Below are 16,947 nucleotides of genomic sequence, written 5' to 3'. Positions count from 1 at the left end.
TCTTAAAAAAAAACATCCAACTAGTATTTGAAAATCCAAAGAAAATAGTCAAAACATGAAATCGCTAAACGTTTTACCAAACCTAAAAAGCAATGAATTTGAAAAGTGTAGTTCATACTAAATCTCTCAAAAATATCTCAAAAACATAAATAAATAGTAGTAAAATCTTTTAACGTAAATAATAAACTTTAAATGCGGAAAATAGAAGCGCTGGTCCTCGGGTTATGTGCACCGACAGTCCAGCAAAGTCACCAATCAAGACCTCCAATATCAGAATTATTAATATCACCTGCATAATACACACCTAGTGAGTCTAAAGACTCAACACATCATATTCTTGATAACGAATAATACTTATAAAACCACAAGCAACAGTGAAAAATATTCGTACTTAAAATAACATTTTCATGATAAGACATAAACTTTAAACATAAACATTTTCATAAACATCTTCATAACAACATATTCATATTCATATTGAACATGTTCATATTCATATCCGTATCAACATATTCGTATTCGTATCAACATATTCGTATTCATATTCGTGTTTATTGAATTCAGATTGTGATTGTGACTCGTATTCTTAATCGTATTGGGCGATGGATCCATATACATAAAACCACAGTACTGGGCGGCGGAGACATCAGCAACACTCTCACCGGTCAACTGAGTCCATGGCCAACATATCAACGTATTCGTATTCGTATCACGTATTCGTATTCGTATCAATGAAAACACGATCGTCGGGCTCCCATTGGGACCATAACCCTCACGATATTTCCAACATGTCATCGTATTAGTTACAATCTCTTCACGTCCTTCAATATTTCGTATTTCCATCACTTAATAAAAACATGCATATTATATCGTTTTTCTTTAAAAACAAGCATATAACATATCTTTTAAATGTCCCGATTAAATCGTAAAAATACATAAACATTTAAAAATCATAATTTAATATATTAAAATCATAAACATCCATAAATAATCATATTAGCATATAGAACAGTATTTAGAGCACTGCCATGACGTTTTCTAATTTTCGTGTGTAAAATGACCGTTTTACCCCTACACGTAAAATTTCACGTTTTTGACGTTTTCTTAATTTAATTGACTCTAACATGTCCCAAACAATTATTTAAGCCTAAATTAAAATTCTCATAATTTTATTTAGCTTAAACACTAGGCTTTTTAATTAATTCGTAATTAGTCGTTTTGAAGTTTTGAAGGCGTTTTAATCCCAAAAAATCCCAAACTTTAATATAAAATTTCTAAATTTAAAACTTAATCTTTTATATTATTTTAGCCCTCGTAAACCACGACTCGACCCCCGTGAGCCGTGTTTCGATTAATTTGCCAAAGAAAGAAACCCTAGACCACCCTCGAGCTAACTCCCGATTTTGTCGAGCCACGCCCGAGCCACCTTGAGCCAACTCCTTCCCAGACCACTTAGGAACCTACTGGACCCAAGCCAACCCATAGGACTCGACCCCAGCCTCAGAACCGAACACAAAACCTGAACCTTGCCATGGCCGAGAACCCACATGCACTAGGACTCTAAGTTTTTGTGCCTAGGACCCTAGCCATCGACTCAGCCCCTGAACCGGCCTCTCAAGCACTCACCTAGGACCCTAAGGAGTCACCCTAGCCCAACCCGTTGTCCCCCAGACCGAGCCCTCGTCCCTGCGCAAGCACTGAACCTTGCACGAAATTTCCTTGGCTCTCGGGTAGGAGTCCTATCAAGCTAGGACTCCTTCCCTAGCCCATGAATCGAGTCCTAGCATGGCTAGGACTCTACCCTTGACCTTTCACGGACCCTGGCTAAGCCCTGACCCAAGCCAAGACCCAACCGAGCCCCTATGACCCAAAACCGAACCACATGATCACTTCTGCCAGATTTGGTTCTAGCTTGTGTTCTGCTTGTTTTTGCAGCGTTTGTGTGTGATCTTAGGACTCTAAAAATCGTGTAAAACCATGCTTAACCATAACCTATATCATGGCGGCCCTTAAACGATACAAAAACATGATTTTTGAAGGAAAATACAAGCAAAAAGTTTGACATATACCATAAATCCGAAAATAATTCAAAGCGATACTTGTTTTCCATGCTTTTCATGCACAAAAACATATTATGGTGTGATGATGTTTTGAAGGAAAGAAGTATGCGTGCCTTTGCGTTTTAAACGCACGAATTCTCGTTGACGATTGTGAAGAACGTGGCAAGAACCTTGGCTTAAACTCTTCCTTGACTTTCGAATTTTTCTTCAAATTGTTGTGTGTGTGAGTTGGTGTATTTGGAGGAGTTTGGGGAGAAAAATTCAGATTTGAGGCGTGGGGTGGTGTTGTTAATGGGGAGGGTTTACATATTATGTAATTAAATATTTTACTAACAAGGATTTAGGCCTATTAAGCATAAATTTAGGCACATTAATGCTTAATTAGAATTTAATTAAAATATTAAAATAGTTTTGTTTAAATAAGTTTGTGAATTTAATAGCTGGGTTGCCAAAAATTGGTATTTTTGTTGAAAAATCAATACCGATAAAATTTAAGTCTCGGCGTATAAAATCACCTCAAAACTCCTTATTTTTCAAAAAATATGAAAAACCATCAACCATATTTTAAACAATTAAAAATAATTATTTAATAAAAACTTTTATGTTTTTTCAGCTCTCGATCTCCGTTCCTCGATCACAACTCGAATATCCTTTAAAAATACATTTTTATGCAACAATGTAGAAAAATATATTTTAAACATATCAACATGCCCAACATAATTATTTTATGCATTAAAATAATTAATTGAGATACACAAAGAATTTAATAACTAGTATTCATATAGTTGGCGTGGACCTTCGAATTTTCAGGACGTTACACTTGCATATATCTGTCTTTATCTTCTCGATCGAGTTATGAATAACTCAACTGGTGTGGTGTGCTATGTTGTACTTGTCATTTGTTAGCTGTCTGGCTCAACTCTCAACTTGTAAGAGCAGCAAGGCGACTTCAAGTATTAGCAGTTTTGACAACAATTGGATGAGTTGAGAAATATCATGTAACAGCAAATCCAACAAGCTTGTCCAACAATCTAAACAGTCCACCTGACCTTGGGTAGTCCAGCAACCTGCAGTTATGTAATTTAATTTTAGCAATTTTATCATCAAATTTTAGATAAATTTTAGTTCTAACGTCAAGTATTTAAAAACCTTCATTTTAAAAAAAAAAATCATAGCCAAACAAAATTATTTGAAAAATTAAATAATTAACAAATTATATTTATATTTTATTTTATGCATGTAAGTGAAAATTTGTTATGATAATAAAATCACTGGTCATGAAATTATAATATCTACAAAACAATAAAAAAATTAGAATAATTGTGTATATATATAGTTTTGATATCCTGCACACCTACCGTGCACACCTATATGAGTATCGNGCTGGCTCCTCCTCCAAGTATTCCGGTAGTAAAGTGACTACAGGAGGTACTAATTCGAAACTAGTTTGCAATATTTTCCTTTTTTTTAACTTGTGAATGGAATTTCTGTGATTTGGGTTGAGATTCAAAGTTGAATATTATGTCGGTAATATGTTCCATGAGATGATCTAAGTGAGCTTGTGGATAAATATATTTAGCTTTCACCAACTCCTATCACGTCTGAGATTAACATTTGTTTGGGAGGGTTTAAAATTGAAGTTTATTAAATAAGAAATCTGCGATGTCCAATTGAATTTTGAGGCAAATGTTGAAACAAATTGATGAAAATATGCAGAAATTTTTTTTGGTTATGTCATGAGCTAGAAATGTAAGCGAAGGTTGCTGCTAGTGTAGATATAGAATAAATGTAGGTTTTGGTGAGTTTTTTCTTATGGTGCGATGGTCAGGAGAAGATAACCAGAGGATTTCACCAATGGGAAAAGAAAAGGAAGGAAAGGACGCCTGGAAAAATTATTAAATATGTCATAGATTAGCGATTAAAATTTCATTGGCTGTTCATATCTAAATATAAGTACATGCTTATCAAAGTCTACAGTTTAAGGTCAGTGGTTTATAAATAACGAATTACAGAACTGTATTTTGAGAATAGTTTTCACTTTAAGCAACAACCAAATTAATGGTTTGATGGTCATTCCAAAGAATCCACATTCTATCGAAGAATTGGAATATTACAATGATGATGAATCAGTAGTTTTCTAGTCCTTAATATACTTCTTATAAGACATTTTAGACGCACTACTTGGACCAAACTAAAGTTTTTTGTGATGAGATTCTCTGAAAGGTGAAAAATTTACCCAAAACTATTAATTGTTAGCGAAATGTTTGTAAAAATTTTGTTTTTTGGACAACTATGTCAAAAAATTCCTCTCAATTGCACTGATGTCCATCAGCATTGTTTTGATCAAAGTTTTACCTGGCCTCCCAGTTATTGTTATTGATGCAGCACCTTTTTATATTAAACGAAATTTATTAATAAATAAATAGAAATGTTCAACTGAATGATAAGGTATAAATCCATATTTGATTCTGCACTTTAAAAGCCTGCGATTGAACCACTGAGGGATAAAGTGTTGCATGAAGCTCTTTCTTAATTAACTTTAGCACACAATGCATATTTGCTGCAATGCATCTTTCTTTTGTGGTGTGTGCCATTGCTAACTAAGAATGCTGAACTGGCTATAATTGCTGCCACTATTTTACTGAGAAATGCAATGTTACGGAAACATCCAATTAATTACTGACATATATATATATATATATATAAATATATTTTTTTTATGGTTTTGCAGAAGCAATGGCCTCACTGTTCTTTACAGCTGCAACTCTGTCTTATGCTACTACAAATACAATCCCCAGATTATCAGTTGCAAAATCCACTTTTCTAGTCACTACTAGGAAATTTCAGCCCCATGACGTTGTTTACTCTCCCAGTATTGTTACTTGGTACTTACTTCCCATATATGCTCTTCTCATTTGGTTGTGCGGCGTGCAATCATTTTTTCTTTTCATTTGACTTGGAAGTTGACTTATGATTTGTTGATAGGCAATAACATAAGTCTCTATCTTTTTTTTTCAAATTTTTAATTTTACGCATTTTGTCCACACTTTAAATACACAGCAAACAATGTCTGATCACTAACCTAAATTGATTTTATATCTTAATTTTTTTCATCTGTATTAAGTCTAGTGGTTTTTCATATAACTGTATTTGCTAAAAGGAATCTTGAACATCTATGGCCCGTTTTTTCATGGAAAACTGGCGACCACGTGGACCAAAACTTCAGAATGTTGCTTTTTTTCCTTTTTTGTGTTTATAACACCTCCCTTTTTCTGGACGACACGAGTATTCTTTTTTACTTTTATTTGTATATCAAGTCCGTTTGATAACTGGTAAATTATTTGCATATAAGTGATGGTATCCTTAAACAAAGAAGAAATCAAGAATTTTTAATGAATGTGGGAACTTGTATGCACATTTTGCTTGTAAACTGCTTTGGAAATTGTATATAAAACAGCATTTACTTTGTTATTGCTGTCAAGCCAAAACTTATTATGAATCACTTCTTAAATTTTTCAAGATTCTGTATACTCAAACTTAGGGCTTTTGCTGGCGGTAATCCTAGAAACACTCCAGTTGCTGATAATGACGGTGATGAAGACAGGGAACCAGACACTAATGACTCATCACTTGTCTCAGAAAATCAGGAGGATAACATCGAGATAGAAATAGAGACCACAGGAAAGAACAGTCGGAGAATCAGGTCAAAGATAGTCGTGCAGGCCAACCTCCAAACACTGTGGGAGGTGCTGACTGATTATGAAAGATTGGCTGATTTCATTCCCGGCCTTGTAGTCAGCCAGTTACTTGAGAAGGGAGATAACTTTGCACGTCTATTTCAGGTCTGCCATTAACATACCCATTTATGGTATTGATTGTATTCATCTGAATTAAAATGGGGGCCTAGAAGTAAATGACTATAATTTTCATCAAGATAGATTCTAATAAAATTTTCACTCTTCACACCCGTTTGAAAGTTGATCATCAGATCTCAGTTTAATTATCTTCCTCTTGTCTGTTCTGCTTATTGCTCAATTACTTTTCAGTTTTTTTATATTTCTCGCTGTTTGTGCTTTTCTTATTTGTGTATGGGAAGATTTTTAATAGAAACCAAACCGTAACATTCTTTGGAAGTTGCTAATTTCTATTTTTCAAAACAAAAAATGAAACCGAACAATTGACTCCCATTCACTTCCTGGATTTTAATTAATATATGCTACTTCAATTGCATTTAACAGGTTGGTCAGCAGGATTTGGCACTTGGGCTGAAGTTCAATGCAAAAGGTACAATTGATTGTTTGGAGAAAGATCTTCAAACTCTTCCTTTTGGTCAAAAGCGTGACATTGAGTTCAAGATGGTTGAGGGTGATTTCCAACTTTTTGAGGGCAGGTGGTCAGTTGAAGAGGTTGAAATTACTATGTTTATCCCTATTCTTTTATCTTGTTTTTAGACTTCATCTATTCATACATGAAACTCTCCCACCAGTAGTTTGTCCAAACTAATTTAAGTTGGCTACTATTATGTGGCCTGTTCAAATAGTAATGTTCTATGCTGAACAATGGCACTGGTCAAATAATTTAAAACTTTGAAAAATACTTAAAATGTTGGGGTAATATGTTAACCATTGGGTCTTGTTTTTCAGTATACTTAGTGGTCCCGATCTCTGTCATGTACTTTGGATCATTTATAAATCCCATGCTTGCTCTTGTTTCTGCAATTTATATTGTGACACACGTGAAGCATTTACAGATATATAGGGACAGATTTGTACTTTACACTTGAGAGTCATAACATATCAGCTGTAGGGGTGGGATCGGGTAGTAAAGAAATATTTAGATTAGATTAGATCAACTCATTTTTTTTATTTTTTATATTTGGTAGGATTTTGAATAGATATGGAATGATTTTTATTCCCAAAATCATGGGATTTTGGTTTGTATTCTGAAAGTATAAAAGAGGCATGTACTCCAAGGATTATTGTAACAGAATGCATAAAAGTTTTTATTCTCTTTTACGTGGTATCACGAGCTAAATGGTTTTTCGATTGAAGAAAAAATGGCCAACACTAATTCCAGCTCATTGACCGATGATGGCTCTCAAGCCCATCCTTGGCAGCCAAAAATCCCTCTTCCGTCACGCTCTTTTCTAGCGTCGACTCCTCTTTGTCCGTTACAAGTCACAAACTCGATGGCACAACTCTCTCCAATGGGCACAATCGGTAAAAATTGTAATTTGTGCCCGTGGCAAGTTAGGCTATTTAACCAGCGAATCGCCCACCCCGAAGTCCACTGACCAGTCGTGTAAATCGTAAGTTGGTGGAGAATGCCTTAGTTCTCGCATGGCGCATTAATTCAATGGAGCTCCAAATAAGTCGTCGTTACCTCTAGTTTAAGACAGCTAAAGACGTGTGGGATGTGGGACGAAGTATGTATTCGGATCTGGGTAATGCTTCCCAGATGTTTGAAATTCGGTCCAAGCTGAAGGAGATGAAGCGAGGATCGAAATATGTCACTCAGTAATTTTCAGATTTGCAAGAACTCTGGCAAGAACTTGATCTGTTATTTGAAGAAGACCATGCATGTGTTATTTGCAGTGATAAACTGCGGAAACATCTTGAGAAAGAAAGGGTCTTTGATTTTCTTATGGGTCTCAATCTCGATTTGGATGAGATGCGTGGTGGCCTGGGATCCTTTCTCATCTTCGGAAGATGCTTTTGTAGAAGTTAGACGTGAGGAAGTTTGCTGGAAAGTACCCTAATTTGCATTAAAAACGTCCTCTTCGAAATCTCACTTTGATTTAAAGCCTTTCAACCGCCCCATTTGTGAGTACTGTCATTATCCTGGCCACACACAGGATAAGTGTTGGAATTTCATGGCAAACCACCAAATTGGCTGCTGAAGAAGAAGAAGGATGGCAAAGCTTATCAAACTCAATCTGCAACAGGGAAATCTGGTTCCACTTCAGTGCCTCTGACTCAGGACCAACTTGAACAAATCTGCAAGTTCCTGAATCAGTCTTCGGTCACCTCGCAGTCCAGTCCAGCCCCACTAACGGATCGTGTTCGATAGCACAATCTGGTACAATTTTTTCTGTCAAAAAATCTTCTGCTTTGGACCCTTGGATCATCGATTCAGGGGCTTCTGATCACATGACATGTTGTTTAAACATGTTTTCTACCTATATTTCTTGTGCTCATCCAACCAATGTTGTACTCATCCTACCAATGTTGTCCTTGATGATGGGTCGATGACACAGGTTGCTGGAATTGGTAACATAAAACTGTCTTCAACCCTTGTCCTTCTTGCAGCCTTTCATGTTCCTGCGTTAAAAATGCAATATAATCTCTGTCACAAAACTAACTCGGGATAATAATTGTGTTGCTAAATTTCTGCCCTCTTCATGTAAATTTCAGGGGACCTACTGTTGCGTATTTTTCGCTCGCAAGCGCATGGTTGTCAAGTTTTAATATATGAAAGTAAAGTATCATTCCCACGAGAAGTGTGTATGTAAAAATATATCAGTGCTTGTAATTAAAATAGTCACGACTCTATCTAGAAAAATCAATAAATAGTTTGTTTTACTTAAACGAATTAATCGCAAATAAATGTTAACCTAATCACCGAATTGAGAAAATATCAATGAGAAAATATCTAGAGGATTGATTTAACTAAGTTTCCATGATAATTATTCCCAGTTGACTTTATAATCATGAATTCCAATTATTTAATGGCCAAGAACACTTAATTATTTTATTCCCCCTTTCTCAAGTGACGAATAAATTGTACCATTCAAACTTCGATCCAAACATTCCTAATAAAAATCTAAGTTTAATTGATAAATGCAAACGATGTTCTTACCTAGGTCTCGCTGAAGTTATACGCCTTCCGAACGATATAAACATTCAACGATGCGTCTTTAATAATCTATAATTCTAGTTCCTCTCACGAGTTGTAGAATTAATCAGACAACACACAATTTATGACCAGTAAATTGCAGTTGAATAAAAAAAAAGAAACACAATTAAACCAAACGGAATTCAATCATATAAACAACCACGTCAAATCATCGTATCGACAAAGCTACGTCATCCTCTAGAATAGAAAATTAGTTTATAACGAAATTCAAGCAAAAACAAGACATGTTCAAAGTTTTAGACATCGCAACACAAGAAAATATAGAAGCGAAAGAATAGATGAAAATCCGAAGTGTCATCTCTGTTCCTAGATTCGTCGTTCTTCGTATTTGAGATCGATCTTCGCACTCCGGATCTTCGTCTCGTGCCTCCTCTTGTTCTCCCGTGTGTTTTCTCTCCAGAAATCGGCTCTCCCCATTCTGAACCCTCGTTTCTTCTTTTATTTCCGCGTCCGGGCCGTAAGTTGAAAGTCCAATTGCTTGTTTCGCCGCCATTAGCGCCGCGGCGCTGCACTAGGCGCCCGTGTTTCGGCAGTGTAGGCGCCGCGACGCTTGTTCCTTAGCGCCTAGGCGCTTAATGTTTGGTTCTTCTAGCGCCGCGACACTGAGCAGCAGCGCTTAGGCGCTTGATGTTCGGTGATGCTGGAGCCGCGGCGCTGTACCGTTGGGTACAGCGCTTAGGCGCTTGATGTTCGGTGTAGCTCATCAGTGTTGCGGCGCTGTCGCTCTAATCCATCGCGGTTCACAATCGAAACATGCTCCTAATCGCCATCATTTGTGTAAAAATGGATTATTTCCTGCATGGCACAAAAACAACAAATAGCAAGTGTAATGCTGCTCGAAACTAACATAATTCAAATCAATTAACATATAAATTAAGTGCAATTCTTGCACTTATCAAATCCCCCAAACTTGAACTTTTGCTAGTCTCGAGCAAAATTAAAGTAAAAATAGGAATTCAATCAACAAGTAATGATAACGACTATAAGTCATGGATATGCAACCATTGATCTTGGCCTCCGACTAATCCATTTTCATGTAATTCATAATCACTCAAAAGTCACGTGCGTGTGTGATATGTCAATGTTCATTTACCCAATCAAATGCTCAAATAGATTTACCACACCCATTTGTCTTATAAACTCAGGAGATATTCATCTCAGTTCAACTCACAATTCATTAAAATACAAATTCACTTACACAGATCACAAAGGACTTTATTGGTGATTATTTGGCTCATAAGATAGTCAACGCATATATACCAAAAAATGATTAATGATGTCGAACAATGAGTTGTTTACATGCAAATGATTAAAGTTTATACTTGTTAACCATGTTTCTCAGGTATCTATAAGCTTGACTTGAACAACTTTTCTCCATTAGTATATCGGATAAACGCGACAAGGTTAATAGGTCTTGTAGGCTTATAACGTTAGGCTATGGCTCGCGGCTGCAATAAAAGGCATGGAAATCGAAATTTGAGAGAAATATTTGAATTTTCATCATTTTCACTCTCCTTTCATTCACCATCCCTTACTGTTTTCTTCACACTCATATCCTCCATTTCCCATATTTTTCTTTTTCACCACTTTTTGATTCATTCTTTCTTATTGTTTTTTTTCTTTCTCAGCTCCTTTATACAAATTGAATTTTCTTTTTTTTTTTAAGGAGTATTTGAATCATTTCAATACCAACGAACTTATTTCTCTCAAAATCAGGTAGGACAATAGGTCTATAAACTTCATTAGGTAGTTGTGGGAAGTAGAATAGATACAAGTGGGGGCTAATTGTATGTCATTGACACACACCACTTGATTTTTTAGTTGGCTCAAAATGGGACACTAGGGATATTTCATGTTCATTTGATAGGATCAAAGGCTTAAACGTTTCCAAAGATTGCCTAAATCATTACTATGTCACATATTATCCGTATTTCGCCTCGAAAAGTGTTCAAGCAAGTTCTAGATTTCCGTTAATCCATTAGTCATCTCATACAAACCAATTACATGCATTGTTCAATCAAAATGATATATGAGATAAGTGCACAAATAAAAGTCAAGCATCTCAATCAACTCGAGGCTCGATGAGCTAACAATTGACAATAAACAATGAAAACATGCCCAAAGATATTGAGAAAAATTGCCTAGATCATCTCTGTGTTTGCAAAAGTGTCGGTCAATGTATGCGAGAATTACTAAAAATCAGATCTCCATTGTCTATTTTCACATGCATACAAATTGTCCCTAAGCATCGATAATATCAACAAACATGACAGTGCAAAAATTTGTGAATCTCAAGTAATCATAAACACATGTTTTCAGAACCACAACTTCATTCTCATCATCGGCCACACAATGACTTATCCATGACTCTTTCTAACGACTCTATCATGCAATAAATAATTTTTTTTTAAACAAACGAGACTCTACTGTGCAGGGAATAACTAATCATGCAAATCCTAAAAAACGAATTAACAACCGAAACTCAAAAGTAAAGCAGAATTAACGACCCCAAAATTTAAGTACGTGCGTTGTCCCCAATGTATAATAATAAATCAAGAAAAGCATGGGATCACGTACCTCGTACAGCGAGCATCATGACTCGCTGTCCTCGCGTGAGGCATCCTCCTCATCATCATCCTCTATAGGTCGGTGTGAAAAAGCTGGGAGGGGTGGAAATGGCTCGTCGGAAGCGCTAGTTGCAGAGAAGCAATGTGCAAGCACTCGATTAAAATCGTGCACGTAATCCATGTGTGCGCGGGTGATCCGCCACTGTCTCCTCATCATGCGCTCTAATTCATCGAGACGGTGGCGGTCGATCTGTCTACTGTTGGTCTCCGCCTGTTGTGCGTGTGATGGCTGTGGGACGGGCTGTGACTGTGCTCCACTCCCTGAATCCTTTCCCTGACCACCAGTAATCTGTCTCCTTCTCTTATCTATCGGGAGGGGCTCAACCAATGAGATATCGCCTTTCGTCCGCGGCAATGCCTCACTATCATCCGAAGTAATCCCAGCTACATGGCAGAGGTCAGTGATTGTCGACGAATGGGGCATGCTAACAATGGAGGTGCCCCGAGCAGCCTGCAACATCGAAGTCATAATCACCACCTGTGTCCACTGTCCTGCCGGTGATGATACAATAAACCAACGTTGCTTTCGTCTTTGTCACATCAGATACATGTCGAGATGGCAACAATCGCGAGGCTACAAAGTGATACCAGTTGTACGCCTTCCTCTTCATGGGCGTCACAGGGAATGTGAACGGGGCTCGTTGATTGTTGAGCTTCCAAACCGGGCCCGGCTCACAAAGTGTGGTTATGATTGTCTCTTAGGGATAAGCCTCTCGCATGAATGTGTACTCATCTGTGTCTTAATCAGGCATCGAGTACAGAATATTGATCGTTTTGCTATCGAAGGCAACCATCCGCCCCCAAATCTTCACGTGATAACCTTCATGTTTAAGCTTTATATTAGCATAAAATTCCCTCACAAGGGACATCACAGCATCAGCCGGGGGCTTCACAAATTCATCCCAATTTATCGCTCTAGCACGAGCCAATGTAGGACAGTCTAGGTAGTTCTGATCCAAGCCTCTTTCCCGCTGCAATATTCTTTTCTAACAACTTAGTATAATTCCCAGCGGCTACTGCATCGCAGAACCGTCGTCTATCAAAATTGGCAGTAGACGACTCGTCATCCCCAGACTCACCACGCTTACTTTTCTTTTTCGGAGGCATGATTCAATTCAATACAAACTACCAAAATCATGGGATTTTGATTTGGAGGGATGTAAAGCAAGGATTATTTTAACATAATTTATAAAAGTTTTTATTCTCTTTTACAAGTAGGGACTCGTCCCATAACCATCTTACTCAATCTCCGTCCTGATAAGAATTATATTTTTTTTCTAGATCTCGTACCCGACAAGTGTTGGGATCCGACTGTTCGGTATCCAGTCGGATGGAGAGAGAATATTCCGAAAAATATATTTTAATCCATGAAGATTTTGGTTTTTTCTGTTGAAAGCACCAGCAAAAAGCTTCTAATAGAACCACCCCACTCCACCCTTCTACCCACATATATTTTAATAGAACAGCTAACCAAACTAACTACCGAAATCAGAGTTTCATAATGCAATATCAAATAATGGTGAGGTGTACTTTTTAGTTAAACTTTTGTTTGAGACTCTTTTTCATAAATGGATGGCAGCAAGACATGAACTCATGACCTCTTATTTGGCATGACTTAGACATTATATCGAATGGCCACCTTGTGTAAAAGTTCAAACTGTTAGTGATGCGTGACATTTTAATAATTATTGTCTTTAACAAATGTGATGTTTAATCTTTCAGATTCCATTTTGTGATTTTATGTGGCACTCTTCCTTACTCTGGATTCTTCAGGTTGTGAAATGCAATCCTGAAGATTTAAAGACAGATTCTGTTAGAGAACTTCAAACAAGACTGGTGTATATTGTTGATGTGAAACCTAAGTTGTGGTTGCCTGTACGCCTTGTGGAGGGTAGGCTCTGCAGGGAGATCAGAAGAAACCTATCATGCATAAGGCAGGAAGCTGAGAGAGTATTTCAGAGTGCAAATTCTGCTTTATAGTGGAATGTGGTTTCAAGAAGATAGCCAAAGATTCTTGACATTTTTTTCAACAATGGGCTTTTCTGAGGAATTCCTGTATCATTTGCACGTACAAATGAATTGAAATTATATTACATCATGGGTAACATTTTAGTATTTGTCTGTGGTTTATTTTCAAACAATATATGGGGCAAACTCCTGGGAAAGGTCAATGTGCTGCATTTGTAGTGGTCATTGTCAAATTTGTTGGTGTCAAAAACTAGAAGGATCTGAGTCATGGGGATGTGGTATTTAAGAATGGACGTGACTAATAGTAGTAACCAAAGGGTAAACTGATAAAAATGAGTAAAATGCTTCTTTTGAAACAGGCTTTTGTAAGATTTTAGTGTTAGCATCTAAAGTATCCTTGTTCGGTGTCTTATTTATTAGCCTAAATGATCTTTCTAGAATGAGCTTTGAGAAACTTAGCGAGCCTTCACGGAATGGCATTGCCTCGAACTCTATCCCACGATCATGGAACACTTTGTATGGAATATATTGATCAATAACGTTTGGTACTTGCAGGTGAACAGACTCTTATTCGCAGTGTCTCCTTTTATTTGAAATCTTGCTATGGCCTATATGACTTGGTATTGATCATGTTTGAGCTTGTTTATGATCTTTTACCATATTAAACTTTACATTATAATTTTTGAGCAGCTGTTTCAGAAAAGAAATATTCATGTTCATCATCCTCCAGGATTGATCAAGTTACTGAATAATTTAGGAGATGATTCCACCGAGAAGTTAAAGTAAGCTGTAGTTGTAACTAGTTTTCCTCTTGTCTAACTTATTTGAGGAAATTACACCATCCAACACCCTTCTTCACGCTCAAATTTTAGTTCACATGCCTACAGGATAGCACGAAAGACGAAGAATGCTGGCATGTGTCTAATGGAGATTTTCTCCTGTTACTTGGAGACTGTCAAGGTTTAAAGTTTTCAATGGACCTGCCTATAACTAAATATTCTTCAACTTTTACTGTGTTGTAATTGACATTCATTTGTATATATATTCCGCTCATTTTGTACATTTACCCTTCCCTATTGGCTCAAAATTTGTGCGTCATTCTATTAATTTTTTAATTGTGATGTTACTGTGATAATTCAAATTTTATGATATTTGTGTATTTAAATTATTGTAATTGTAATTGTGTATATATAATTTGGTGGGACGTACGTGTATATGTTACGTCAGATGCATTATTAGTAATTGTAATTGTGTATATATATAATTTGGTGGGACGTACGTGTTTATGTTACGTCAGATGCATTATTAGTAAATGAATTTATTTGTTAAAGCAATTCTATATCTATCAATTTATCTATAATAAACTATCAAGATAAAAAATCTTTATAGCATTATACCAATTTTTTCCTCAATATGTCCGTGCATCTAGCTGTGATAATGGAATAAGTATGCCAAATTTAATATTCCAGGTCGGGGTGAAACCATTATTTTTTAATATAAATAATAATTGACTTATATAAAAAAAAATTATTGATGAAAAATTAATGTGTCGAGATACTAAATTTGATATTTAACATGATATTTGAATTTAAATAAATTATTTTCAACCCAAGTTATTATAGAAATTGAGTTAAATATGAGATGTTAAAAGAGGAGAATTCTAAAAGATTTCTTGTCAAATTTATCTATTATGGATTTAAAATCAACTGATCACCAAACTCTTGGTTAATGTAAACAATATGCAATGTCTGAGGATATAAATATTCATTTTTATTACAAGGTGATGTCTAAAATCCAATGTTAAAAGTGTTATTAAGGAGTGTTTGCGATCTCTAAAAACAGATTATTTTGTTTTTGAATTTAATAAAATCAATTTGGTGTGTTATTAAACTCATATTTCTTAATTTAATTGAAATAATTGAACTAGTGGAATGTTGATTCTGATTCTACAAAAAAGATTATGATAAAAAGTTAGAATTAGAATCAATTATTCATTAAACATTATCTACTTCTAATTTTCAGCTTTTCATTTTTGTTTTCAAACACTACCATTCTGATTTTCGTCCATTTCTTCATAAACTATAAATTTAATACTTCTTTGAAAACATAATTGTAAATACTTCCTATATTTATAAATTTTGGTGAAGTCTGTTTATTTCTTTCTAAATAGAAAATTTACATATTCTATACTAAATATTGGTGATTTTATAATAGAATAAAGCATATAATTAAAGAAATCCTAGACAACGTCCCAAAAAAGTGAAGGTATTGGTGAAAGGCAAAAACTTGTGTGAGACGGTCTCACGGGTCGTATTTTGTGAGACGGATATATTATTTGGGTCATTCATGAAAAAATATTACTTTTTATGCTAAGAGTATTACTTTTTATTGTGAATATCGGTAGGGTTGACCCGTCTCACAGATAAAGATATGTGAGACCGTCTCAAAAGAGACCTACTCTTGCTGAAATTTTAGGATAAACAATAATGATTAAAAGGGTATTATATTAAATTTCAAATAATAAACAAATAAGATAAAGAAAACATCACAGTTTTTTTAAATGTGTTAATTTTCTTTTTTTTTTTTAAATGTATAATTAGTAAAAAATTTATGTCGCTATAACAATAAAATTACGGAGCTAGTAGAAATCTTGAAAGGGCTTCTTTGAGATTGAATATATTCATTGACATATGTTAGCCATGTTGATGCCTTATTTGGGACTCTTGATCTGGTTTGTTTGGATCAAAAAAGGTTTTTCTGTCAGACCAGGCGCTTGGCCTAGTGGTCTCACTTAGGATTTCTCTGTGTATAGACTCGAGTTCGAGTCCTCTCTGCCCCTAGATTAGGATTTCAAAAAAAAAAGAAAGGGTTTTTCTATATTTCGTCAAATTTGTCATTAAATTCACGGGCGTAATTAGATATTTTTAATCTGGTTAGCAAAATTTATCTCAGATTATAATTCTCTAATACAGTTTTTCTTAATTATTTTTTTAATATAATCAATAACTTAAACTAAGTGACAAATTTATATAAATTACATATATATGTTTTGAACAAAAATGCTTAAGAAAAAATGCAGAAACTTTGAATAAACTCAATTGTTTATTGAGAATAGATTTTTTGGCTATTATATATCCTTACATGACCAACTGAAAGAAAAACTAAACAATCAACGTTGAAAGAAAAACTAAGCAAACTTTATAATAGTTTAATAATCATGTTTCGATTGTTCTATTAGTACGATACCAACATTATGGTTTCAAGTTTATTTGTTAGATTTAGGGAATTTGACCTCATGGAATTGTACATCACGAAGATATATATGCTTTAATCAACTTATAATAAATAATATAATTAAATAAATCTAAATATGTAAT

At 35.3% G+C, this 16,947-nt stretch overlaps 1 protein-coding gene across 1 annotated transcript; it reads left to right on the top strand.

The window, feature by feature from the left end:
• The first annotated feature begins 3,446 nt into the window (after nucleotides 1-3,446).
• On the top strand, nucleotides 3,447-14,724 carry LOC140982527 (uncharacterized). Its single transcript, XM_073449074.1, has 7 exons — nucleotides 3,447-3,488; nucleotides 4,792-4,945; nucleotides 5,602-5,902; nucleotides 6,299-6,466; nucleotides 13,376-13,602; nucleotides 14,261-14,352; nucleotides 14,458-14,724. The coding sequence occupies exons 2-5, from the start codon at nucleotides 4,797-4,799 to the stop codon at nucleotides 13,580-13,582; spliced, it is 825 nt and encodes a 274-aa protein (XP_073305175.1). The 5' UTR covers nucleotides 3,447-3,488; nucleotides 4,792-4,796; the 3' UTR covers nucleotides 13,583-13,602; nucleotides 14,261-14,352; nucleotides 14,458-14,724.
• The last annotated feature ends 2,223 nt before the right edge of the window (nucleotides 14,725-16,947 follow it).

This window comes from Primulina huaijiensis, chromosome 1 (assembly GCF_012295235.1).
Source record: "Primulina huaijiensis isolate GDHJ02 chromosome 1, ASM1229523v2, whole genome shotgun sequence".
NCBI classification, from domain to species: domain Eukaryota; kingdom Viridiplantae; phylum Streptophyta; class Magnoliopsida; order Lamiales; family Gesneriaceae; genus Primulina; species Primulina huaijiensis.
The sequence above is the reverse complement of the archived record's forward strand: the minus strand, read 5'-3'. Positions and strand labels throughout refer to the sequence as shown.

Excerpts from the sequence above, each read along its gene's own strand:
- LOC140982527 (XM_073449074.1), top strand. The coding sequence starts at position 4,797 with ATGGCCTCACTGTTCTTTACAGCTGCAACTCTGTCTTATGCTACTACA. Across the intron at positions 5,903-6,298 it reads ACTTTGCACGTCTATTTCAG|GTTGGTCAGCAGGATTTGGC; the intron begins GTCTGCCATTAA and ends TGCATTTAACAG. Across the intron at positions 6,467-13,375 it reads GCAGGTGGTCAGTTGAAGAG|GTTGTGAAATGCAATCCTGA; the intron begins GTTGAAATTACT and ends TGGATTCTTCAG.